The following is a 24,827-nucleotide window of genomic DNA, read 5'->3' as shown; positions in this document are numbered from 1 at the left end:
ACTGCGAAAACCGTTTAAATTTGAAAACTTAAATGACTCGCCATTTCCGATATCTTTTGTCGCGTAACTGCCAACTTTATATTGTCCCATTTTCTAGTGTGGCAGCGTTTAAATCAGCTGGAAGTAATCGGAAACAGGTGTGCAGTGTGCATCGATATTATACCGAAAATTTAACCGGTGCAACTCTGTAGATTCGATATTTTTTTCAGCAATACAACTCTGCTTAAAACAAAATGGCGTATTTTTTACTGCAATATATCAAGACGACGTGAACATCTTTTGTGTGGTTGAAAACTGCATTTAAAAACAAGTGACTCACTTTAAGAAACAAAATAAACATTTGCCAAAACCGTTATCAAGTGTATTGCATGTTTAATGAGCGCTACAAGGCAACTCTGTGTGCTACCACGAAAATATAATGAGCCAGGTAAGTAGGCCTTGAAAAGTAGTGACAGTGAACGTCGTGTAAGAGAAAAAAAATAACAAGAAAACTATGAAATTTTTCTATCACTCGAAACAAGGCGATATCATTCAGTTGAATTCAAGTCGTCGTGTGAGTATTATACTAAAACAAACTGTGTCATCTAAAATGTCTACGCTCGTTTTGTGGGTGTGGCAGGTACTAGTCACGAGAGTGACCCAAGAGGTGTCTCCCCCCGTTTGAGACTCCGTCACTTATACGGCAATTGATACACTAACCGAAGCGGCATTTTGCCTAAAAGTGCTTAAATATCATAAATCTAAAGGTGTTTCACAGTTTTCACAACGTCAACCGATGCCCGAGGATCCAACGTGGCAGCCAGTGTTAAAATTTTGAAAATCCATTGGGTACCCATTTTCGCAATTTTCGTTTGAATTTGGGCATTTCGGTTTGTTTTCATTGAATGCCGCATCGAAAATGCACTAAAATGCATCATTTTTGTATTATTCCAGTGGCAATTGAAAATTTTCATCGATTACGTAATCACATTTTGTCAGGTGAAAAGTTTTTCTCGTGTTTAAATCCATGGATTTCTTGCCATTTTCCATGGGTTTTCAGCCCGCCAAAAGTCAACTTACTATGAATTTGTCTTGTTTTCTTCAAATTTTTGTATAAAAATATATTTTAAATAATTTTAACCAAGTTTGTTGTGCGTATAATCAACTATTTTGTGCTTTCTGACCAAGAAATCTGCATCCGCAGCCTGTTATCCATGTATTTTTGTTGCATTTGTTGATATTTCTGGCCAGGATCGGGTAAATCGTGATTTTCTTCGCAATTCCGAGTAGTGCGCCTGCGTACCGAGACCAGACAACATGTTGAAGACATCAACTTTGGAAATCATCATCAAAATTGACTCTTCAAATCACTTAATAAAGAATTTCTGGAGAGGATTGGCTGTGCAACAACGATATACAGCTGCGTATAATACTGCAGTGCATGACTCTCAAGTCAATCACAAAAATTACCGCGATATTTACACAGTTTGGGTAATTTTAATGATTATTTCGATGATCTAAGCATTCTTTATATTGCTGGCCAGGATTAGGCATGTATTTTGGATCTTTTTGCTGATAAGACGTTGTGAATTTCTGCCATACTCTTTATGTAGAAGCATGATGAACTCTGTTGGACTCTCAAATGCTTTCTTCAAAGATAAGACTGCAGAACTCAAATTTGGCCAGAGGATGCACCAGCCTTAAGCTTTATAGGATCCGGCTCAGTTACTCCTATATAGAAGTAGGAGTGTATTACATAGATCGACACTATTGAACGCTGTTGTAAACGAATTATAATCTTATCAATCGAATATCTAAACTATGTTAAAGTACACCATAATTCTGGCCAGGATTAGCTGTTTATTATGGACGTTATGTGGATGTTACACGTCTAAAATATGTTAGTGATGTTACCGATTAATTGTAAATCAGCACTAAAGCTATGGGATCCTCTAGCGAATCAGTTGAAACGAATTAACACAGGTTTTGAATTTCTTGTGATCTTTCTAAACAATGCGCTGGAATGTTTACGGATAAGGTTACCAGAATTGATGTTTACATTATTTTAATTTAAATTAAACGTTTCTTAAGAATCTTCTATTGTTCGGAACGGGCTCAGCTTGAAATACTGTTCGGTTTAGATTATTTAGAAATTAAAATTGGTTTTTATTTACTTTAAATCTAAATGCGCGAGTTTAAAAGAAATCCATTGCAAATATTTGAAAGCTATTTTAGTATAGTGAAATGAATGTTACGTGAACTTTTTTTCGGGCATCATTTTATTGTTTTCTTTAAGCGCGTTTTGGTAATCGTGATCCTTATTCCTATTTAGGCACTCAATGAATCGTCGCATAGTATAGGCTCAGACGAACAAGATGACACACGTGAAGAGGCCAGTGGCAGTGGCAGCGGTAGTGGCAGTGGATCCTCCGGCTCCGATTCCGATTCGGACAGTTCCTCAGGTAACTCAAGTGATGGACGCAGCTCCCCGGAGCCAACAGTTGCCAAACCGTCGGCAGCGGCGGTGGCCGGTTTTCCACCAACAGCAGCTGCCGCTCAAGCGGATAGTAAAACAAATGGCTTTACCGATGGGAATGAGGAGGATAGCTCCAGTGGTGATTCCAGTGCCAGTGATTCCGACTCTGAGGCGGAGGCGGAGGCTGAAGGAGGAGAGCCAGACAGAACAAATAACAATAACAACAACAGCAACAGTAAACTGCACACAAGTATCAGCAGCAGCTCCTCCGGCGCCTCTGCTGCGACGCTCCCAAAAGCGGCCGGAGAAGATGACGACGATGATGATGATGATGACGACGATGAACAGTTGCCGCAACAGTCACAGGCTGCAAGTGAAGTCAGCGCCGATGATGATGATGATGATGCCAGTGATAGCTCTGCCAATGCATCGCCCTCATCTTCCAGCAGCAGTAGCAGCAGCGTAAGTTTCTATATCTAGATGGTAAATTTCTCTTTGAATTATTAAACATTAAACATGCATCGACAGGAGGATGAAGAGGATGATTACAGACCTAAGCGATCCACGCGACAACCGCGCAAAGCATCTTCAGCTGCTGCTGACAAATCAAAGCGACCTCAACCTGCCAAAAAGAAGAAGAAACAAACGTAAGTTTTAATATTTATACCCGTTAATCGTAGATATCATCTCCACTTCTGGCCAAAATATATAAACAGATCTAGCAGTAATACTAAAAGAACTAGAGACCATAAATTTGGTGGACAATCGCATATTGTTTCTACAAGGGAGTCCACCACACCCATAGTTTTTAAAATATTCCCTTTTATATGATGAAAATTTCTTTAGTTCGTTAATCATTTCACTTAATCGCATCAAGGTCGGATAAATGTTAGGCTAGTTATAACTGTTTTTCATTATCAATTCATGTATTCATTTCACAGCTGGGACTCTGATGAGAGCGATGAGAGCGACGAAGCTGACAGCGATGAGGCACCCTTTGCAGCACAAAAGCGTAAGTGTAACTCCCGCCCCGGCAGCAGCAAACAGTCACAGCAACAACAACAACAGCAGCAGCAGCGACGTCGCGTGAAGTCCTTTAGTTCGGAGGATAGCGATGATGATGATCCAAGCAAACGGTTGGTTCAACATCTATTTCCAACTCCAACACACTTGCTCTATTCCACTTAATTTTCCAATTTTAAAGTAGTTGTGCCACGCGTCGCAACGCCGCCGCTGTTAGTTACAAAGAGGCTTCCGAGGATGAAGCCACCGGCTCGGAGGATCTGCTGGAATTTGAGTATGATGAGACACAGGTGGCGGCAAATGCAGCTGCTGCCGAGGAGGATGAGAAATGCGAGACGATTGAACGCATCCTTGCACAGCGGGACGGCAAAAAAGGCTGCACTGGGAATCAGACAACGATTTATGCCATTGAGGAGAATGGTTGCGATCCGAATGCCGGTTTTGATGACTCCTCATCCGAGTTATCAGAGGTGCAATACCTAATCAAATGGAAGGGTTGGAGCTACATACACAATACCTGGGAGTCGGAGACGACACTGCGCGAAATGAAGGCTAAGGGCATGAAAAAGCTCGATAATTTCATCAAAAAGGAACAGGAACTGGCATGCTGGCGACGCTATGCCGGTCCCGAGGATATTGACTACTTTGAGTGTCAGCTCGAGTTGCAACACGATTTGCTCAAATCCTACAACAATGTGGATCGCATCATTGCACGCGGCACAAAGCCCGACGATGGCAGCGAGGAGTATCTATGCAAATGGCAGTCATTACCATATGCCGAGTCCACTTGGGAGGATGCAACTTTAGTGCTACGCAAATGGCAACGCTGTGTCGAACAGTTCACAGATCGCGAGAGCTCCAAGTGTACGCCATCTCGACACTGTCGTGTGATCAAGTATCGTCCCAAGTTCTCGCGCATCAAGACGCAACCAGAGTTCCTGGTGGAGGGCCTGACGTTGCGTGACTACCAAATGGATGGTCTCAACTGGCTGTTACACTCGTGGTGCAAAGAGAATTCTGTCATATTGGCCGATGAAATGGGCCTGGGCAAGACCATACAAACCATTTGCTTTCTCTATTCGCTTTTCAAGCTACATCATTTATATGGACCATTTCTATGCGTGGTGCCGCTGAGCACAATGACCGCCTGGCAGCGGGAATTTGATTTGTGGGCACCCGATATGAATGTGGTCACATATTTGGGCGATGTCAAGTCACGCGAGCTAATCCAGCAATTTGAGTGGCAGTTTGAGGGCTCCAAAAGACTGAAATTCAATTGCATACTAACCACCTATGAGATTGTTCTCAAGGATAAACAATTTCTGGGCACACTACAGTGGGCAGCATTGCTGGTGGATGAAGCGCATCGTCTAAAGAATGATGATTCACTGCTCTACAAGTCACTCAAGGAGTTTGACACAAATCATCGTTTGCTTATTACGGGCACTCCGCTGCAGAACTCTCTAAAGGAACTGTGGGCGTTGTTGCACTTTATTATGCCCGACAAATTTGATACGTGGGAGAACTTTGAGCTGCAACATGGCAATGCCGAGGACAAGGGCTACACGCGTCTACATCAGCAACTGGAGCCATATATTCTGCGGCGTGTCAAGAAGGATGTGGAGAAATCGCTGCCCGCCAAAGTTGAGCAAATATTACGTGTGGAGATGACATCGCTGCAGAAACAGTATTACAAATGGATACTGACCAAAAATTTCGATGCACTTCGCAAGGGTAAACGCGGCTCCACCTCCACCTTTCTGAACATTGTCATTGAGCTGAAAAAGTGCTGCAATCATGCAGCTCTCATAAGGCCCTCAGAGTTTGAGCTGTTTGGACTGCAGCAGGATGAGGCACTGCAGATGCTGCTCAAGGGCTCGGGAAAGCTGGTGCTGTTGGATAAGCTGCTGTGCCGTCTCAAAGAGACTGGACATCGTGTGCTCATCTTTTCACAGATGGTACGCATGCTGGATGTACTCGCCGATTATCTGCAGAAACGGCACTTTTCCTTTCAGCGCTTGGATGGCAGCATCAAGGGCGAGATGCGACGTCAGGCGCTGGATCACTTCAATGCGGAGGGTAGTCAAGATTTTTGTTTTCTGCTTTCGACACGCGCCGGTGGCTTGGGTATTAATCTTGCCACTGCCGATACGGTCATAATATTCGATTCGGATTGGAATCCACAGAATGATTTGCAGGCGCAGGCGCGTGCCCATCGCATTGGACAAAAGAATCAGGTTAACATTTATCGTCTGGTCACCGCACGCTCTGTGGAGGAGCAAATTGTTGAGCGGGCCAAGCAGAAAATGGTGCTCGATCATTTGGTGATACAACGCATGGATACCACAGGACGCACAGTGCTAGATAAGAGCGGAAATGGTCATTCTTCCAATTCGAATCCCTTCAACAAGGACGACTTATCGGCCATACTTAAATTTGGTGCCGAGGAGCTGTTCAAGGACGAGCAGGAGCACGAGGAAGAGCTCGTTTGCGACATTGATGAAATTCTGCGTCGTGCCGAGACACGTAACGAGGATCCTGAGATGCCCGGCGATGATTTACTCTCTGCCTTCAAGGTGGCCAGCATTGCCGCTTTCCAGGAGGATGAGCCCAGCGAGGCGGCGAGTAAAGATCAACAGGGCAACGACGAGGAAGATGACAGCAAAGACTGGGACGACATTATACCCGAAGGCTTTCGCAAGGTCATTGAGGATCAGGAGCGTGCCAAAGAAATGGAGGACATGTACCTGCCGCCGCGTCGTAAAACCGCCGCGACAAACAAAAGTGATGCCTCCAAACGGGGCATGGCCAAGGGAGGCGCCCGCTCCAAACAAGGTGACGACTCTGCTGATTCAGACTATGAGCTGGGCTCGGATGCTAGTGGCGCTGGTGGCGAGGATGGTGGCAGGCAGCGTAAACGCGGTCGTCCCGCCATGAAGGAGAAAATCATTGGATTCACCGATGCCGAGCTGCGTCGCTTCATACGCAGCTACAAGAAGTTTCCAGCGCCATTGTTGCGTCTGGAGGCGATTGCCTGTGATGCGGAGTTGCAGGAGAAGCCGCTGACGGAGCTGAAGCGCATTGGCGAGATGCTACACGATCGATGCGTGCAGTTCCTCAACGAGCACAAGGAGGAAGAAACCAAGACTGTCAAGGAGGAGGATCTGCAGCAACAGGGCAACAAGCAGCGACGTCCACGAGCCACCTACTCCGTCAAGCTAGGCGGCGTCTCGTTCAATGCCAAAACCCTGCTCGCCTGCGAGGAGGAGCTACAGCCACTTAACGAGCTCATGCCCAGTTCGTCGCAGGAGCGACAAAACTGGGTGTTCAATATTAAGACCCGTTCACCCAACTTTGATGTGGACTGGGGCACCGAGGAGGATACACACTTATTGCGTGGCATTTATCAGTATGGCATTGGTTCCTGGGAGCAAATGAAACTGGACCCCACGCTCAAGCTCAGCGAGAAGATACTGCTCAATGACACACGCAAGCCGCAGGCCAAGCACTTGCAATCTCGAGCCGAATATCTGCTCAAGATCATCAAGAAGAATATCGAGCTGACCAAGGGAGACCAACGACGTCAGCGACGTCCGCGCAAGCTGAAAACCAGTGTCAACTCCAATACAACAGCGGTCAGCACGCCGGAGCGTAAGGATGGCGCAGTTGAGGATGCTAATTCCACATTGCCAGGCGACAGCAGCTCCAGACAGGCAGTTGATGGTGGCGGCGTGCTTACTTCGCCCGTTGCTTCATCCGCGACTGCGGAACAGGCCAGTGGGCAGAAGAAAAAGAAATCCAAGACGCGCAGCAAGAAAACAAGCGCCTCCGACAACAATGGCAACAAGCCGATGCACTTTACGGCCAACAATGAACCACGAGCCTTGGAAGTGCTGGGAGATCTCGATCCAAGCATCTTTAATGAATGCAAGGAGAAGATGCGACCCGTTAAGAAGGCGCTAAAGGCTCTGGATCAGCCTGATCTCAGCTTGTCGCAACAGGATCAGTTGCAGCACACACGTGACTGTCTTTTGCAAATTGGACGACAGATTGATGTGTGCCTGCAGCCGTACGGCGAGTCGGAGAAGAAGGAATGGCGCAGCAATCTCTGGTACTTTGTGTCCAAGTTTACGGAGCTGGATGCCAAGCGACTCTTCAAGATCTACAAGCATGCACTGAAGCAGCAGCAGACACAGTCGGCCACGCCAAAGGATGCAACGAATGCCACAACTCATGAAGGCGGAAAATCCAAGCGTGCACGTGCAGAAAACGGCGCCACTCTTGATAAGGACAAGGAGCGTGACAAGAGTGGGAAAAAGAAGAAAAAGGACAAGGATAAGGAACGCGAGTCACGTTACTCCGGTGCCGTTTCCGAAGAAAAGTCAGCTCGTCGCTTTCCCAACGATTCGCCAATAAAAAGGAAGCGCGATGAGAATGATGCGGAAGCCAGCAGCCTGGGCATAAGCAACACTGGCATTAGTGACAATCTCAAGTCCATGTCCTTTAAGCGCCTGAATATGGACGCGGCTGCATCGTCGCGTCACGGCAGTCACGAGGATCAGCGCAAGAAGCATCATCGAGGTGATGAATATTATGCCAGTGCCGGCGGTGGTCCTCCTGGCGGCTACGAAGGCAACAGCACCCGTCGCTCTGGACTCAATTCACCATCGGGTATCGGCAGCAGTCGGCGCTTTGAGCAGCCGCCCGCCTCCTCTGGCTATCCATCAGAAATGGATCGCTGGCATGCTCGTGATCGGTACGTAAATTGCTCTCTAATCAAATAACTCCACTTTTTATTTAAAAAAAAAACAATTATTCATATTTTAGTTACAACTTTGATTACAAACGTGATCGCTATGATACGTTATACCAGCGCAGCGGAGGAGGCGGCGGTGCTGCCGGCGGTGGTTATCATCGTGATCATCGCGAACGGGATCGGGAGCGACGGCCGGACAAGCGAAGGTGAGTAATATAATCATTGCCAAACAATAATTGAAATATGATTCTGTCGAATTGATCCACTGAATTACAGACTTTGAATTACAGATAATGTTTTCTTATAATTTGCATCTATATAATTCTATACCAATTAAGGCGAAAATTAGCTAATTAATTGACTTTTCTTCAGCAGATACCCGTCCGGCTTGCCGCCGCACGCCTATTCAAGCCACTACCTGCCACCCAATTACTATTTGCCGAATAACATGGTGCCGGGATTGCCGCCACCGCCTCCAGGATACCGGGGCGAACCGCGTGGCTATCCGGTGATGTCGCGGGACTATCCCGCTGATTACAGACGCAGTGAATATGAGCGTCGCACGCAGACGTGAGGAGCAAGTGTTGCCAGTAATTGTATATACATACATCGTACATGTAGACTAGTTTTAAGCTTGGCTGTGGTGTCTGTGTCGGGCGCTGCTTATCTTTTCGTAACGATCTTGACACAACGCATAAGCAACATACATACAAACACACACACATATATATACAAGAATCGACACATACGCATATAAAAACAGATATACGTTAAACAGTCTAGGTATCATACATAGCTAAACATATGTACAAGTAATATATAGCAGCTATTTATAAATTGTACTGTAAATTTAAATTAAATATTTAAACGTATATTATGTAAATGGCGTTTGAGGCAGAAAACAAAAACAACTAAAAGATACAATACAAAAATCACATTAATAAGCTAATTTTACAATTTCCCTTGTATAAAGCATAGGCTTTAAGTTTTGTTCATTGCAACTTTTTTTATACTGTACAGTAAACTACGGGCGAATGCCAATTTAACAAGTCTTTTGAAAGCTTTTAAAATAACAAATTCTCACTATATTAATAAACGAAAACAATGAATGAATCGATTATGTTTGATTATCAAACGAAGAAAAGATAAAAAGTAAATAACTTAACAAAAATAAATATATATAAAAAGGAGTGTAAGAATTCGTTTCTATGTCTGTGCTTAAGCACTTTTATATACCATATATAGAAATACCGCCCCGGGAGCCGTGTATGTAATTTAGTTAATATTATTCTGTATGAATAGGTATATAACATATGTTGTAGTATCTGAAGTCTATAAATATGTATATCATTAAATTATAAAATGCATTACATCAAATTTGCAAATTTCTATGCTATTGGGCAGGGAATATCACCGTTACCGTTATCGGAACAGTTATACGAAACTAATCGTTTCATTTTAAGTACCGGAACTTAAACCGTAACTGAAAACAATTCTCTTTCAAGAACCGAAAACAGAAACGCTTTTACCGGAACGGTTTTGGTAAAGTTGCTAGGTCAAAGAGTTAACAAACTTCCAACTGTCATAACTTGAAGAAAACTGACCCGATTTTCAATCGGAATGCCGTTTTGATCATGATTCGGTCTCCTAATTTATACTGCATTTAAATTTTTTCGCATTTAGAAAATTTTATTATTTATCGAATATCGAAGCCATAATTCTATGTTGATGGTAAGGGTGAAGTTTTGAAAATTCAATATTTTAAATCTCAAGTTTTTACTTTTCATCAACTCCTTATACCGCAATTAGTATAAATCGACACTTTATACTTGATATTAAGGCCTTTCATTTTCTTGTAAAAAATCATGTCAAAATTAAGAAATGTTTTGACTTGTAAAGTTGTTAGATCAGAGGCTTGAGAAACTTGGAACTGTCATAACTTTGGCAAAACTTTAACGATTTTCAAGCAGAGTGTCATTTTGATCATGGTTTAACCTCTATATTCATTCTGCATTAAAATTTTACTAAATTCGTTCAACATTTTTTCACTAGATCTAGATACTTCGAAGTCATTATTATTTTAAAACAACACCTTATCATTTTAAATTGTTTTAAAATTGATTTGGTGCACCGTTATGTACTGATACTGATAGAGAAGCCGGAAGAAGTAACTGAAATTAAACCATTTACCGAAATAGTTGTTTCGGAACGTACCGGAACCTAAACCGTAACCGTTAGTAGTTGCGGTTTGATTCTTTGTTATTTTGTATTGACGGTGCAATCAACTGGGGGTTTATTTTGCAATTGGTTAATATATACCAACTTGTTCAGCGACCTAACTGCTAAAAACTTAGATCAAAATTGGACTCCATATCCAAAATTTTATTTCTTCACTTTCATATAAAATCTTTTCAAAAATTGTCCGAAAAATATCTTTAATTCTAAAACTTGTTTTTTTTTAAACAACTTTTAGCATATAAAATTAATCTTGATTGAAAATGTTGTTTGTTGTATAAATTGATTTATTTGATTTATAAGAGAAATTTAACATAAATACATGGGTCTCGGAGTTTTAAATTGTAAATGAGAACGGGCAAGTGTAAAACAAAAGTTCATTTGTGTGCCAAGAGATTACATAAAATATATAAATTACATAGGTACATACGTATTCGTACTACGATCATAATAAGTATTACAAGCTAACGGAAAGCTAGAAGGCTCTTCGCTTGGCTACGAGCCGCTTTGGAAATGTTGCGTTTCAAATTCGATATTGAGTCTGTGTCATGTTGGGTCTCATTCAATTTCTATACACAAATCGTTAGACGTACTATTCGAATTTTGTTCAGTCTGGGGCACATTGAAATCGGTTGTGTTGTGTTCAATATTAAAGGTGTTAAAATATAGCGATTGATGAACTCCTGGCATCCCCAATTCGTTTGAATTAGGTGTTTGAGCGTCAATGAAAAAATCTGAAAATGAATCAATTATTTGAGATTAATTATAAATGTAAATATACAATTATCGAGGTGATATATGGCAGATATACCTGACAATGATAATCAATTTTGTGTATGAGCGTGTGTGCGATTGCTTTAAAATGCGACATCGTGTAATTCGGGTATTGTGGGCATTATTTGTACTGTAAGAAATGGCTTAGTCATTTTCGATGATGCTCAATGATGTGAATTGATATGAGATGATAAAAGGTAGTTATTTTACTGCCGCACGATACTAACCGGACTCGACGCCATTCCATTCACTGACGACGGCATTGTGGGAATGGGGCTGGCGAGGATTGGGATGGTCCTCCACGGAGCCCTCGTATAGTTGCAAATCAGTTGCCAGTTCCCCATGTTCCGTCATTTCATCAAAATCAAATATTTCGGTTACCTTGACATGATTCGTGCTATTGTCCGTATAATAGTAGGCATACAAAGCGTCATTATGTGTGCTCATCTTGAGAACATGTTCAAAATTATCAACATCATCATTTAAAGGTGTTGCACCGCTGCAATTAAAGGCAACTTTTAGAAAAATACCTGTTTTTTTTGAGGACTCACTAACCATTCATCGACAAGTATAGAAACTCGTGGTCCATACAAACGGCTTGAATGCAACAATCCTGTGGCATCGAAATGTGGCTGATCATATAGCGTAAATTTATTAAACAAACGCATTTGTATGGCATTATTGAACTGGGCAACCAATTGACGCATTTGTTTGGTCAGCTTTGGTGTCAGACTTGTTATTTTGTACACTGTGGCCAGCAAAAAGTCCATGGGAACGGTAGCTGGCAGCGAGAGCAGTTTGATTCCTCGATGCTTAAAGATCCAGTTGGCCAAGCCTTTGTTTGCCTGCTCAATGTAATCTTGTATTACGTCCAGCACGGTCTGTGGCATGTTTGAGCTTAAAGCGTCCTACAAAATGCGTATATATGTATAAATATAAATATATAATGGCAGTTTTGTTATGTACATACCTTTCTATGCTTTTTACATTCATGGCACTCGGGATCGAACTCTGGAGGTTGTGCCACCGTTTCCGACACAACAAATGTGGACTGAACAGCCACACAGCGTCGACAGTTGATTAGATTGTTGCGATGCAGAAACTGAAGTGCGTCATCGAAGCCCTGTTGACAGAACTTGGAGAGGAACTCGGGACGTGGCGGGAAGAGAATGCGCACAAATCGATTGACGTTTTGTCGTGAGATTTCAATGCTTGTGTTGGCCCAATTGAAGTGGAACAATTGTGAACTTTGATCGCGCGGACAAATGTCGCTCTCGCCGCAGAACGGACTCACTGTAATTGTGTTCTCGTCCAGTATAGGCAGGTTGTTCGAGAAGGCACCATCCATGTAGCGTACACCACGAAAGCGCGGCGGCAAAATCCCAGAGAATCCGGGTATAAAACAGGCGCAAAGCAGCGCCTGCAGCACTTCCTCGCGCGAATCAAACTCCGAGATGATTACATTCTGGCCATCGAAAACGCTCGTCAGTGAGATGTGTAGGCGTCCATTGACCCGCTTATGTGCGTCCTCGGGCAGATGCTTCTGTAATCCCTCGAGCAGGCATGTCTGTATGTTGAACGAAGGACTGAACGGTCCAAGCGAATGCCGTCGTGCCTCATTCACCACACGGAAAAAATCAGATGTCATGCTGCCCAGCGGCAAGTCGCAAAGCAGACAGCAAGCGGCTAGGGATCCAGCTGATGCACCTCCAATCTTTTCCAGCAATAAATGCGGCGCAAAATTCTTAAAACACACTGCGACACCGACATGATAAATGCCCAAAAAACCGCAGCCAGCGAAAGATAAATTCATAATTCGCTCTCTTTTTAATATATCGATATTGACTGTGCTAGGCAATAATTTTTGGCCGTAACTGTCAATTTGTGTAACCACTTGTTGTATTTTTATCTTTGTTGGTTTTTTATTTTATCTCTGCTGTTTTTCGCAACGTTAATCGTTCTGATTCTTTGTTTGGGAACAGCTGATTTGATAGCAGTTCCCAAGTGTTATCGAATAGAGTACAAGTGACACAGTCACAGTCACTGTGACTGCACAAGGTATCGGCGCTAATACAAGTAGACTTGTTATTTTGAAACTAAACAAACGCAAATATGAGCAGGAACGCAAAATGAGTTAACAGAAAACTGTACCAGCACTGTTAAAACATGCAAGTTTGTCAGCCCTCGAGAAATGTTAGAAAATTTAAATCTAAAAAAAAATTTATCAAAACACTGAGAAAACTTTAACAAATTTGAAAAAAGGTACATATATTCCGAATACTTTTTTTCTGAAATGTACGTAATTTTGTAAATAATGGATGGCGCGCCAAAGAACAACGGCACTTTCAACAGACAATTAATACGATTTGCGCACAATTAGGTTGAATGGCTAATAAAAGAATAACAACAATCCCCTACATATTAAAAGGGGAAATACCTTCACATAAGGGAGCGGATTGACGTTTTGTGGAATGGAAGTGGTACTGTACTGAACAGATATGATACAAATTTAAAATTCGAAATTATTTAAAACGAGTAAGATTATTTTTCTTCAATAAACAAAACAACTTTATACATTCATGTTATACATGCGTTAGTTCAATATTATGTAAACACATTTTTAAAATAAAATAAATTTCGTTTAAAAAGCTTAAAATTACAAGTCATTTCCATTCTTCTTATTCTTGAGTATTTTTAGAGGTGTCAAGGATTGTGAGTTGAGTTTTGAATAATATTCAAACACCTTCTATTTAAATACACATAAAAAACCAACATAAAGTGCAAAAGCAGCAATAGAAAAATAACGCAACAATTTTGACCAATTAACGCCAAGTGTGGCAGATGAGCTTGAAATCTTTCCGCCAAGTGGTACAACATCTGCAAATGGAATGGCCTGTTCCTCGGCAAAGGCTAGAAAGTCAACGCCATAGTGCTGAATAAGCTTTGTGAGCATATTGACATCGGCTTCTGCCTGATGAGCAGCTGAGGCCGGAAGCTCAAACGTCCGCTCGAACAGACTAACCAAAGAATAGCGTCCGCGAGGAGGAAAGCGTTTGATTTGGGAACATTTTAAGCCAGAAAAAAGTTTGCGACGGGAACGTAATAAGTTGTCCAGATTTTCATCGTTTAAAAGCTTTCGTTTTTCTGTTGTGTTGTTTACTGTTTGCAAGTTAATTTCTTTAGGAATTCGCTCTAGCTTCCAATCAGACTTGACTACATATTGCAAAAATGGTTCGTTGGCTCGCTTATCATCGATTTCCATAAAAGCTCGCAAGGAGTCCACACAAAGCATGGAAGCTGGCAACTTTAAATTTAGCTTATCAAAAGCCTGCTTTAGAATTGGAAAATCAAAGTGCCAACCATTGTGAGCAACCAGACAAATTGGAGCGGGCAAGTGCTTAAAGAATTTCAGTATCATTTGACCCGCATTTTCGTTCAACCTTGACTCACGCTCCAACAGGTTGTTATCCAAGCCTGAAATTTGGGGAAATACGCGTTATAAACAGATACTGATATCCGGATGAGTCATTTTATTTGCATACCTGTGATTCTCCGAGCTTCTAGACACACCGCCGTTGTTGGTTGGAAAAGTAAATTTAACTTGTGCAAAACTCTAGGTTTTACTGGCGGAACTTGGGGTGTCCTTGGCTTCAACTCCTCAGATGCATGGTTGTCTTTTAAAATCGAAGGATCGAAGGCGTAAATGCACAGCTCGGTGATGCTAACCCGATTTTGGCAGTAAGCAGGCAAATTGGTTGTCTCCAAGTCAATCACTGCGAACGTAGAAATTAGTTCGATTTCCGGTTTCGAAACATCTACTTTTGGCGACATGGCTGATTAAAGTGAAATTGGAACAACATTATGTTCATCATAGGAGATTTATTAATCGGAAAAATATTGACCGACCACCACAAATGATCGTTTTGGTATTTCCCCAATGAATTCAAAATAAACAGTCGTGCATTTTGGGGCTCTATTTCGAACTCAAATCTGTGAAGGGCTGGGAAAAATGTGGTAATTCTTAATTGAAATTGGATTAAACAGTGTGTTGTTAATTTAACAAAAACAATTAGGAAGGATCATATTCATCACATTGTTCACTTATTTATGAGAAACATAAAAAATTCTCCTGTAAACAACGGAGTAGTATATATGTAAGTTGAGTTTCTGCAAAAACTTGTATATAAAATTTATTAAAACATGCTTTTGTATAGATATATAAAAAATATATATGGACTTTTAAAATGATTTACAAAATTTATCAACTAAACTAATCATGCAAATTATTAAAATATTAAAACACGCTTATTTGCTACTTTGACTCTTTCCGCCAAGTGGTACAACATCTGAAAATGGAATGGCCTGTTCCTCGGCAAAGGCTAGAAAGTCAACGCCATAGTGCTGAATAAGCTTTGTGAGCATATTGACATCGGCTTCTGCCTGATGAGCAGCTGAGGCCGGAAGCTCAAACGTCCTCTCGAACAGACTAACCAAAGAATAACGTCCGCGAGGAGGAAAGCGTTTGGTTTGGGCACATTTCAAGCCAGAAAAAAGTTTGCGACGGGAACGAAACTCTTGTGGTGCACGCTTTGCTTCTGGACACAATTGGAGATCTTCGTTGTCCTCATCATTGCAATCGTTTAAAAGTTTGCGTTTTCGAGCCGCTTCGTTGTGCGATAGCGTTGGACGCTTGGGTGTCGTATTGTTAACTGTTTGCCAGTCGATTTCTTTTGGAATTGAAAGCGAGCTGCTCGCCAGATCCAGTTCCGGATCCGGCTCCAGCTTCCAATCAGACTTAGCTACATATTGCAAAAATGGTTCGTTGGCTCGCTTATCATCGATTTCCATAAAAGCTCGCAAGGAGTCCACACAAAGCATGGAAGCTGGCAACTTTAAATTCAGCTTATCAAAAGCCTGCTTTATAATTGGAAAATCAAAGTGCCAACCATTGTGAGCAACCAGGCAAATAGGTGCAGACAAATGCTCAAAGAATTTCAGTATCATTTGACCCGCATTTTCGTTCAACCTTGACTCACGCTCCAACAGGTAGTTATCCAAACCTGAAATGCAGGAAAGTACACATTTTAATATATATATTCATTTACATTGCCATTGATATCTGGATTAGTCATACCTGTGATTCTCTGCGCGTCTAGGCTCACTGCCATTGACGGTTGGAAAAGTAGATTTAACTTGTGAAGTACTCTCGGTGGAAAGGGCAGCACTTTGGGCGATTTTGGCGACAACTCGCCACGTAGTTGCGGCTCCTGAGATGCATGGTTGTCTTTTAAAATCGAAGGATCGAAGGCGTAAATGCACAGCTCGGTGATGCTAACCCGATTTTGGCAATAGGCAGGCAAATTGGTCGTCTCCAAGTCAATCACTGCGAACGTAGAAATTGGTTCGTTTTTCGCCTCCAAAACAGGTGCATTTGGCGCCATTGTTATTGTATAAAAACATGCAGTTTGTTTATAAATGTGAAATAACAAGCATCGTATGCTAATAGTAGGGGAAATTTTTATCGAAAGAATGTCGACCGGCCGCCACAAATTATCGGCTTGCTATTTTACCAATCAATTTTAAAATAGAAAGTCGTTGGACATTTTAAGGTTGTATATCGAATTCTAATCTGTGGATTGCTGCAAAAAAACAATTTAAACTGTTAGTTATATGGAATAAGATTAATTATTAAATTAACCCTTTTATTTATAAATTTAATAGGTTAAAATTATCGTTTTATAGTTGTAGGTACCGTAAAAACGTATTTAATAAATGAAATTATATTCTAATTAAATTAATTTTTTTATGCATTCCGTTGATTTCCGCTGTGATAGACTTGGCCCTATCAATTAACCATACGACATATAAATTACTTACATATGCAAAAAATGAAAGGATATTTAAAACTTTTATTTTTTTTTAAAACACTTTTATTAGCACAAGAAGAACAAATGTGCAAACGCAAACATACTTTTATCATTGCCAAATACATAGACACTGTACTAACAGCATTACATACGTACATATGTAAGAAGATACGACACTTAAAAAAATTTATGGTGTTTAATTACTTAAAGGATTTTGAATCCTTGCGTGTCAACAAAATAATTTGTATATTCGAGCAAGTTTGAATTTCATTGTTTCTTGACCATGGGACGTAAATGGCACAATCAAATGTTAATTGTTCAGATATTTGAGTTCAATGACTTGACATCCTCATTTCCACCATCATGTCTAGGATCACGTTTATTAGCCGAAAATTGCAAGTAGTCACTGCGTGTGGCTGCCTCATACTCCTGGACAAGGGCATCAACTATCTCCCGGGACTCATCCAATTCACTCAAATCATCCTTGAATATGTCTTCTCGACGAAACTGGTCCAGAAAAGCGCCACGCTTGCGCAGTTTATCATACTGATTTAATGTTCGTTCAAACAGTGAGCAAATGCTTGTGTGATTGGCCAACATTAAGCCCGATACACGATGGCTACTCTGTACATAAGGTGAAGAGCGTGAAAGCGCTACCTGTATAGAAGTTGGTCCCCACGGTATGAATTGCGCCAGTTTGCGCTCTCGTATGCGCTGCAACGATTTGTGCACCTGGGTGGGATCCACTTCACCCTGTATGATGTTTAATATGGATATGTAACAGTGCTGATTGGTCTTGTCCGGACCCGTGGAAACCATCATATTCTTTGGTTGCAGCAGACGCCGCATCACATCCAGCACAGTTGTCTTGCGCACATTAACAGCCTAATGGAAGGTTTATGGATTAATTATTAAATTAAAAGCATCAATTAAATGCAACTCACTTGATTACTGACGTTAGAGTCACTGGTCAATGGCGTGTAGCCCGTCATCAAGAAGTGGAGCTGAGGTGTTGGTATTAATGGTGCTGTTAGCCCAATGAGATTATTATTCATATATGACGGATAACGTAGAGTCGTTGTGCTGACGCTCATGATAGTCGAGACTAGAGTATTGATTTGGGTAAATGTAGGATTCTGTAAATGCAAGCGGTCGCAAGCAATGCGATTCAATGCGGTATTATCCAATACGACAACGCTGTCCGCAGCGGTGGTCAAACGGCGTAGAGTCAACATCGAGTTGTATGGTTGCACAACAACATCACTGATTTCATCTTGATTTGGAAACACGCTGTACGTTTGAATGAGCTTCTTGGGATAGCGATCTGCCAGGCGTTCCATTAAAAATGAGCCCATTCCCGAGCCAGTGCCTCCTGCAATTGAATGACAAAGAACGAATCCCTCCAACGAATCACTGCCATCTGCCTCGCGATCAATGATATCAAAGATTTCCTCCTGCAGTTTTTCGCCTTGACTGTAGCCAGATGCCCAGTTATTGCCGGCACCGCCGCCATGCTTGGACAGGTAAACGTTCTCAGGATTATAGAGCTAAATAAATGTAAAATTTGAGCATTGTGTGTTGAATTGTATTTATTGTTGGCAACTCACCTTTGAATAAGCTGATGTCATAATGGAGTTAATAACACGCGGCTCCAAGTCCAGCAACACTGCACGCGGAATATAATGATCATCATCTGCTTGATAAAAGAACACGTCCTTGCGGTCCATGCCATCGGTGGCAAATTCTTCCAGCACGCCACTCGGCGAGATGCCATGCTCCAAGCACAGTCGCTTCCAAAACTCAAAGCCAACTATAAATAACAACAATCGCAGGTTAAAATTTATTAGCTACACGTATTAATTGTACACACTTTGATTCCCGCATTGTCCCAACTGCAGCGTAATTATTTCACTCGGCATTTTGTCGAGCTACGCCGTCTGTCGATAATGATTGCTTGATATATGGTTTATTGTACTGTGCTTATTTGTGCGCTATATTTGTAATGCTTATTAATGCTCTTTAATTTATACACTCACTACACCAAAAACACAGAATATTGATACAAAAACGAATTGTTTATAAGAAAACACTTAAATAAAAGATGCAGCGGGTAGCGCTGAAAATGTCATCGATAACACTATTGTATCGAATCGTTTAGAATAAGTTCAATTGAAGCAACCATAATAGTAAAAGAATGAGCCGAATGAACTACATATCCTGATTGTAGTTCCAGTTGCAGTGTTGCCATTTTGGCCTTTTTCCGGATAGTTTTGTCCTATTCAAAACCCATTCTGTAAATTACCAAACATTTCCTATCCTTAATTCTATAATTCTTAGATATTCTAATATTGATTAAACATAAAATTAAAGTATAAATACTATACTTTAAATGTTCGTCCATAAATTACTACATGGTCAAGAAATTCAGTTAGTTTGATGGACGAAATAGCTTTCAATATACCTTGTACATTAACTCGTAACTTTAATCCTCTGTATCTTTAGCATGCACCACTAACTGAGCTTTGCATGAACCTTTTCGTATTCTGTGTAGTTTCGAGCGTTAATCGCTTACTATTAAAGCGTCTATATTATTATTTCTAGCCAATCTAACAAACTAACTAATATCTAATTTTATATTAATCTTGCTCTGATTCGGTTTTTCTGGGTTTTTCCCAATCCTTGCAACCAATGTTGAACCAATCGTTTTCTTTTTGATTTTAGATACCCCCAGAATATTTATATTTACATTACACAGTTATAATATAGTTTATTTGTTAATTTAATTGTATCGTTAAGTGTCGGCTGCTTATAGCTTGACAATAAATAAATAAATATATCAAAAAAAAACTATTTGTTTATTTTTTCATCTTTAATTTTTCATCCTTTTATATGGGTCGCGTTGTCCTGATTTTATGTCGAATAGCTGGCATCACTGATTTGAAGACTTGCAGAGTATCGATAACGATGGCTGTGCCAAAAACTTAACGCGGGTTAAAAAGGGCCGGTTTCTCAAGGCATTGCCATTGCCCGCGCAGTGCTAATTGTTGGTTGTTGTTCCTTGGCATTATTCGCCAGAATCGAAGAGCTCCCAAAGCGAGAACAACACTGAACAGATTTTGTGTGCACATTTAATTCAGTAACCGAATTGCCCTAGCAGTTATACAAAGAAAAATTTAATACAAAATGCCTCGCGCAAAAGTGGCAAAAAAACAAACGGCGTCCGAATTGCCAGCAACAAATGGCAATGCTGCATCATCTTCAGTGGCAGTTGCAACTGACGGCACCAGTGACGTCGCTGATTCTATTAAGCAGCCACCCAAAAGCAAAGTGCGCGGCAAGAAAGCGGCAGCTGCAACGCCTGCGGAGGAAGTGAATGATGCACAGGAAGTGGAAAATGTTGTTGCAAAAAAGACTACCTCAAGAGGCAAAAAGAAGCCAGCTGAAGAAAAACAAGCTGAAATAAAGGAAACGTTGCCTGCAACAAATGGTAATGGTAATGGTAATGAAGCAACTACCTCGGCGGCGTCGTCCAAAACTAAAGCGCGCGGCAAGAAAACCGCTGCTCCAGAAGTGAATGATGCTCAGGAAGTGGAAGTCGAAGCTGTTGTGGTGAAGAAGTCTGCGGGACGCGGTAAAAGAAAGCCATCTGAAGAGCCAGTCGAAATGGCAGAGTCTGAGCCACCCAAACCAAAGAGTCGCGCTAAAAAGCCGGCAACTGAGGTCCTCGAAGAACCAACAACAATTCAAACTAAAACTACAAAGTCTCGCGCCAAGAAAGATATTACACCAGCCCCCGTAGAGCCTGAAGAAAGCAAAGGACGCGGCAAGAAGGCGAAACCTGTGGTGCAAGAGGAAGACACTGCAGCATCGAGCAATATCTCGGAGCCCAAAGCTCGAGCACGCAAAAAAAAGGAGCCGGAGCAAGAGGAGATCACTGAAGTACTTCCTGCAAAGGGACGTGCTAAAAAGGAAGTAAAGGAGACGGCGTCAAAGGGCAAAGTCAAAAAGGTCGAGACAGAAAGTACACCAAGTACAGCAGCAACAAAACGTGCACGCGGCACAAAGCGTATGGCAGATACGGAAATTACCGAAATGCTGGAAGCAGAAGATGAACCAGAACAAGAGACTAAACCTGAAGTGAAGACTGCCATCAAAAAGTCTGGCAAGCAAGTGAAGACCAACGATGAGAACGTTGAAGTTCCAGTCAAGAAACGCGGTAAGAAAGCTGCTAATGAAGAGTCTCAACCACTAAAGGTGGAGGAGAAGGTGGAGGAGGAGGAGGAGGTGATCGCACCCAACAAGAAACGAGCTCCTAAGCGAGTCAACGATCCTGCGCCAGTTAGCAAGCCAGGTAGGTTACAAAACAAATCCCTAAAAGACTTACAGTTTAATGTTTCCCTTAATGCAGCTCGTGGTCGGAAGCGTGCAGCGGCAGTCGCTGAAGATGATGGGGATGCCTTGGCAATCAGTGAAGCAGACGGTTCAACAAGTACGTTGGTGGATCCCGGCTGTCGCCTTGCGGTATTGAAAAGTTTGCAAAACGTGCTCAACTTTTGTTTTCCAGCGTCCAAGGTCAAAAAGGCAGCAACAGTAAAAGCAGAGGCACCGGCTGCTGGCAGCTATGATAAAAGTCTATTCCCCGTGCCAACTGAGAAGGAATTCAATCTAAAAATCTCTAGCTGGAATGTGGCGGGCTTGCGGGCCTGGTTAAAGAAGGATGGCCTAAAGTTTGTAGATGTTGAGGAACCAGACATTTTCTGTTTGCAGGTAATAAAATTTCACCTTGTCTAATGTAAATTTAAATCATTAATATTACTTATACAATTGATAATTGTTCACATATACTTGATTTCATTGTATACGTGCAGGAAACAAAATGTGTGAATGATCAACTGCCCGATGAGATGACACGTCTACCGGGCTATCATCCATACTGGCTGTGCATGCCGGGCGGCTATGCAGGCGTTGCAATCTACACTAAAATAATGCCCATACATGTAGAGTATGGCATTGGAAATGCAGAGTTTGATGATGTGGGACGCATGATCACAGCTGAATATGAGAAGTTCTATTTGATAAATGTCTATGTGCCAAATTCAGGACGTAAGCTGGTTAATCTGGAGCCACGTATGCGCTGGGAGAAGCTATTCCAGGCCTATGTACAGAAATTGGATGCCCTCAAGCCAGTTGTCATTTGTGGCGACATGAATGTATCGCATTTAGAGATCGATTTGGCAAATCCAAAGGCTAACACACGCAACGCTGGCTTTACAAAGGAGGAGCGCGAGAAGATGAGTGAGCTGCTGGAACTGGGCTATGTGGACACCTTCAGGCACTTGTATCCCACTCGCACGGGTGCCTACAGTTTCTGGACTTATATGGCCAATGCGCGTTCCCGCAACGTTGGCTGGCGCTTGGATTACTGTATTGTCTCCCAGCGCTTTGTCTCACGTATTGTGGACAATGTAATGCGTAGCCACTGTTTGGGTAGCGATCATTGTCCCATAACAGTTTTTCTTAATATTTAAGTACTCCATCATACATATATAAAATATAATTTGTTTTTATTTTTTTGTCTGTTTAAAAATTATGAATCTATTTATACTTTTGTCAAAAAAACATGTTTTTCTCTGTTCTTGTTTCTATTACCAGCAAACTAATGCTATTTTTCCTTGTGCTTATTGCTTTTTTATAATTAGTTATTTTACTACTTTATTCATCTGTTAAAGCTTAAACATTCGACTACATTTTGTATTTCAATAAAATAAAAGTAAAAAAACTACTTAAATAGTAAAGTGGACACGCTCTTTAGTTTTGTGTATTTCGACAATTTTCTGGCAATTTAGGCGCGATTATGGACCATTAATGTACTTAGTTGGCATATAAATGTTAACTGTACTTTGGTTTTTATATTGTACTTAAAAAGCAAGTTGGCAAAAAAAAAATGTATAAAACATGTATACGAATACAGAGATGCATAAATGATTATACAAATTAAATAAAAATAGTTTTACCTGCAACATTAAATTGATTTTTATATTTTACATATAAAAATAGTCATAAAATTTATTTAAATTAATAATTTGGCATATTTCCTTTTCCGATTTGTGTAGTTAACATTTCTTGGGGTATACTACGCAATTAAAGACTTATTAAATAAATATGTACATCTATAATAAAGATTTTATAATGTATAATGTAAAATAGATTTAAATTAAAATGTTATTTACACTTCTTAAATTTTTTAAGTTTTCAACTACTTTATTTGTTTCCTGCACAATCGAACATTGAATTTTGCATTTTAGCGATTTATTGAAAAGCTTGATAAATTTGACTTGACTAATTTTTAATTACAGGGTATCAAATTACTGTTAAGAGCGTGGTGAACGGTAGAACAATATTTTAGCTTCCGCATTTTTTTCATAATGACATAAATGTTTATTGTGTTGAATGTTTGGTTTGTTAAACGTTTAGTTGGCATTGTTTTATGCTTTAGAAATGGAATTAATTATGCAAGACTTGTGAAAAGCTGTCCCAGTTTATTTTGTGTATAGATTTATTTAATGCTTATGTGTATATACAAAATTAGTCGCTCGTATTAAATTGAAGTTATATATCGTATATCCATTCTTTTTGCTGATCATATAAGAGCAGTAATTGTCTGTGTCTGGTAGTTGTTCAGTGGTAGCATGTGCCCCAATCAGGAAGTGGAACGTAGCCTCCTGCCCGACTGTCACATTGCCAATCGCGTGTTCATGTACTCCATGCTGGACTATCTGCATTCGGGGGAGCGACGCAGTGAGGATGTGCATGCCGAGTTACGTGATCGCTACGAGGTATTTTGTCAGGTGCTCCACAACTTTCCCATGCCGTTGCATCCCCAGCACGAGGGCGATACCTTTGATGCACTGCAGCAGCAACAACAACAGCTGTGGCAGCGCCCGGTATATGGTGGATTCGACACCAGCATACTCATGGAAATTAATGAATCAAGTAGCAGCTCCAATATTTGCGAACCCTGTGACTTCTATGAGAATGCCATGCGCAGAGCTCTGGCTCAGCTGGGAGGCGGCATGGATATGGATATGGACATGGAGTTGGAGTTGCAATTGCAGTTGGGGGATGAGGAGCAATTGTTAAACAGCAGTGATGATGTTAATTGAATAATAAGTCTAGTTAATGTAGTCTACCACTAAATGGTAAATTGTTTTCAGCACTCGTCGATTTTTTTTTGCTTTTTGTAAAAGTGCAATAAATGTCGTTAAATGAAATGAAAGTAAAATTTACCATTAAACGCAACTAAAAAAAGAAAACAAATTAGATTAGTCCAAGCAAACATACATACATATGTACGAGTATGTATGTATGTTTATGTTTGTGTAATAAAACAGTTTAATGTGCGTTTGTCATGCTTATGGTCACTCGTCCGCTTATCGAATAAAAATGATCTCATTCAAAATATTTTATTATATTAAAAAAAAATAAAAGTAGAGGCAAGTAAAATGTGTTTAAATAACAACGGACTTGCGAGTAGATGAGAGTTTCGGCCAACTGGAATTTAAAGTGTACGCTACAATTGATAGAAATAAAATTTGTTTATAGTATAGTCAATTATTCTGAATTTTTGTTTGACAAGGTAAATAACACAATAAGTCTTTTTTTGTCTTATTTATTTATTTGTAAATAATTGATATTTGTTTCTTTATATTGATTTTAC

The 24,827-nt window shown here is 40.9% G+C and overlaps 7 protein-coding genes across 11 annotated transcripts; 3 read left to right on the top strand and 4 right to left on the bottom strand.

Annotated features, from left to right (window-relative positions):
* Positions 1 to 196: 196 nt before the first annotated feature.
* LOC117779537 (chromodomain-helicase-DNA-binding protein 1) lies at positions 197 to 9,611 on the top strand. 4 transcript variants are annotated; one of them, XM_034615767.1, is made up of 7 exons: positions 197 to 427; positions 2,312 to 2,917; positions 2,984 to 3,102; positions 3,397 to 3,591; positions 3,663 to 8,234; positions 8,306 to 8,440; positions 8,610 to 9,611. In XM_034615767.1, the coding sequence occupies exons 1-7, from the start codon at positions 419 to 421 to the stop codon at positions 8,806 to 8,808; spliced, it is 5,835 nt and encodes a 1,944-aa protein (XP_034471658.1). In that variant the 5' UTR covers positions 197 to 418; the 3' UTR covers positions 8,809 to 9,611. The 4 variants fall into 4 exon arrangements, with proteins under 4 accessions (XP_034471658.1, XP_034471655.1, XP_034471656.1 ...); XM_034615764.1 differs by having other exon boundaries at positions 8,607 to 9,611; XM_034615765.1 differs by having other exon boundaries at positions 3,660 to 8,234.
* Positions 9,612 to 10,804: 1,193 nt separating this feature from the next.
* Positions 10,805 to 13,305, bottom strand: LOC117781744 (1-acylglycerol-3-phosphate O-acyltransferase Pnpla3-like). 2 transcript variants are annotated; one of them, XM_034618562.1, is made up of 5 exons: positions 12,214 to 13,305; positions 11,799 to 12,151; positions 11,471 to 11,742; positions 11,281 to 11,373; positions 11,128 to 11,203 (listed from the first exon to the last, which is right to left on the bottom strand). In XM_034618562.1, the coding sequence occupies exons 1-4, from the start codon at positions 13,054 to 13,056 to the stop codon at positions 11,327 to 11,329; spliced, it is 1,515 nt and encodes a 504-aa protein (XP_034474453.1). In that variant the 5' UTR covers positions 13,057 to 13,305; the 3' UTR covers positions 11,128 to 11,203; positions 11,281 to 11,326. The 2 variants fall into 2 exon arrangements, with proteins under 2 accessions (XP_034474451.1, XP_034474453.1); XM_034618560.1 differs by lacking the exon at positions 11,281 to 11,373 and having other exon boundaries at positions 10,805 to 11,203; positions 12,214 to 13,301.
* Positions 13,306 to 13,893: 588 nt separating this feature from the next.
* Positions 13,894 to 15,074, bottom strand: LOC117781265. Its single transcript, XM_034618019.1, has 2 exons — positions 14,786 to 15,074; positions 13,894 to 14,717 (listed from the first exon to the last, which is right to left on the bottom strand). The coding sequence occupies exons 1-2, from the start codon at positions 15,072 to 15,074 to the stop codon at positions 13,990 to 13,992; spliced, it is 1,017 nt and encodes a 338-aa protein (XP_034473910.1). The 3' UTR covers positions 13,894 to 13,989.
* Positions 15,075 to 15,457: 383 nt separating this feature from the next.
* LOC117780483 lies at positions 15,458 to 16,757 on the bottom strand. The gene is made up of 2 exons (XM_034617041.1): positions 16,378 to 16,757; positions 15,458 to 16,303 (listed from the first exon to the last, which is right to left on the bottom strand). Exons 1-2 carry the CDS (start codon positions 16,682 to 16,684, stop codon positions 15,549 to 15,551), a joined length of 1,062 nt encoding a protein of 353 aa, XP_034472932.1. The 5' UTR covers positions 16,685 to 16,757; the 3' UTR covers positions 15,458 to 15,548.
* Positions 16,758 to 17,139: 382 nt separating this feature from the next.
* LOC117780482 (tubulin gamma-1 chain) lies at positions 17,140 to 19,252 on the bottom strand. Its single transcript, XM_034617040.1, has 4 exons — positions 18,981 to 19,252; positions 18,718 to 18,920; positions 18,055 to 18,657; positions 17,140 to 17,995 (listed from the first exon to the last, which is right to left on the bottom strand). The coding sequence occupies exons 1-4, from the start codon at positions 19,027 to 19,029 to the stop codon at positions 17,429 to 17,431; spliced, it is 1,422 nt and encodes a 473-aa protein (XP_034472931.1). The 5' UTR covers positions 19,030 to 19,252; the 3' UTR covers positions 17,140 to 17,428.
* Positions 19,253 to 20,073: 821 nt separating this feature from the next.
* Positions 20,074 to 22,910, top strand: LOC117780480 (recombination repair protein 1). The gene is made up of 4 exons (XM_034617038.1): positions 20,074 to 21,461; positions 21,519 to 21,599; positions 21,675 to 21,877; positions 21,979 to 22,910. The coding sequence occupies exons 1-4, from the start codon at positions 20,294 to 20,296 to the stop codon at positions 22,636 to 22,638; spliced, it is 2,112 nt and encodes a 703-aa protein (XP_034472929.1). The 5' UTR covers positions 20,074 to 20,293; the 3' UTR covers positions 22,639 to 22,910.
* A 778-nt stretch (positions 22,911 to 23,688) lies between these two features.
* LOC117780815 lies at positions 23,689 to 24,381 on the top strand. Its single transcript, XM_034617481.1, has one exon. The coding sequence runs from the start codon at positions 23,800 to 23,802 to the stop codon at positions 24,271 to 24,273; it is 474 nt and encodes a 157-aa protein (XP_034473372.1). The 5' UTR covers positions 23,689 to 23,799; the 3' UTR covers positions 24,274 to 24,381.
* The last annotated feature ends 446 nt before the right edge of the window (positions 24,382 to 24,827 follow it).

The sequence above is a fragment of the Drosophila innubila genome (assembly GCF_004354385.1).
Source record: "Drosophila innubila isolate TH190305 chromosome 2L unlocalized genomic scaffold, UK_Dinn_1.0 4_B_2L, whole genome shotgun sequence".
In the NCBI taxonomy this organism is placed as follows: domain Eukaryota; kingdom Metazoa; phylum Arthropoda; class Insecta; order Diptera; family Drosophilidae; genus Drosophila; species Drosophila innubila.
The sequence above is the reverse complement of the archived record's forward strand: the minus strand, read 5'-3'. Positions and strand labels throughout refer to the sequence as shown.

Excerpts from the sequence above, each read along its gene's own strand:
- LOC117779537 (XM_034615763.1), top strand. Across the intron at positions 2,918-2,983 it reads CCAGCAGCAGTAGCAGCAGC|GAGGATGAAGAGGATGATTA; the intron begins GTAAGTTTCTAT and ends ATGCATCGACAG. Across the intron at positions 3,103-3,396 it reads AAAAAGAAGAAGAAACAAAC|CTGGGACTCTGATGAGAGCG; the intron begins GTAAGTTTTAAT and ends TTCATTTCACAG.
- LOC117781744 (XM_034618560.1), bottom strand. The coding sequence starts at position 13,056 with ATGAATTTATCTTTCGCTGGCTGCGGTTTTTTGGGCATTTATCATGTC. Across the intron at positions 12,152-12,213 it reads AATGTAAAAAGCATAGAAAG|GACGCTTTAAGCTCAAACAT; the intron begins GTATGTACATAA and ends CGCATTTTGTAG. Across the intron at positions 11,204-11,470 it reads ATGGAATGGCGTCGAGTCCG|ATTTTTTCATTGACGCTCAA; the intron begins GTTAGTATCGTG and ends ATTCATTTTCAG.
- LOC117781265 (XM_034618019.1), bottom strand. The coding sequence starts at position 15,074 with ATGTCGCCAAAAGTAGATGTTTCGAAACCGGAAATCGAACTAATTTCT. Across the intron at positions 14,718-14,785 it reads AGAAGCTCGGAGAATCACAG|GCTTGGATAACAACCTGTTG; the intron begins GTATGCAAATAA and ends CCCAAATTTCAG.
- LOC117780483 (XM_034617041.1), bottom strand. The coding sequence starts at position 16,684 with ATGGCGCCAAATGCACCTGTTTTGGAGGCGAAAAACGAACCAATTTCT. Across the intron at positions 16,304-16,377 it reads AGACGCGCAGAGAATCACAG|GTTTGGATAACTACCTGTTG; the intron begins GTATGACTAATC and ends CCTGCATTTCAG.
- LOC117780482 (XM_034617040.1), bottom strand. The coding sequence starts at position 19,029 with ATGCCGAGTGAAATAATTACGCTGCAGTTGGGACAATGCGGGAATCAA. Across the intron at positions 18,658-18,717 it reads TGACATCAGCTTATTCAAAG|CTCTATAATCCTGAGAACGT; the intron begins GTGAGTTGCCAA and ends ACATTTATTTAG. Across the intron at positions 17,996-18,054 it reads ACTCTAACGTCAGTAATCAA|GCTGTTAATGTGCGCAAGAC; the intron begins GTGAGTTGCATT and ends ACCTTCCATTAG.
- LOC117780480 (XM_034617038.1), top strand. The coding sequence starts at position 20,294 with ATGCCTCGCGCAAAAGTGGCAAAAAAACAAACGGCGTCCGAATTGCCA. Across the intron at positions 21,462-21,518 it reads TGCGCCAGTTAGCAAGCCAG|CTCGTGGTCGGAAGCGTGCA; the intron begins GTAGGTTACAAA and ends CCCTTAATGCAG. Across the intron at positions 21,600-21,674 it reads TGAAGCAGACGGTTCAACAA|CGTCCAAGGTCAAAAAGGCA; the intron begins GTACGTTGGTGG and ends TTTGTTTTCCAG.
- LOC117780815 (XM_034617481.1), top strand. The coding sequence starts at position 23,800 with ATGTGCCCCAATCAGGAAGTGGAACGTAGCCTCCTGCCCGACTGTCAC.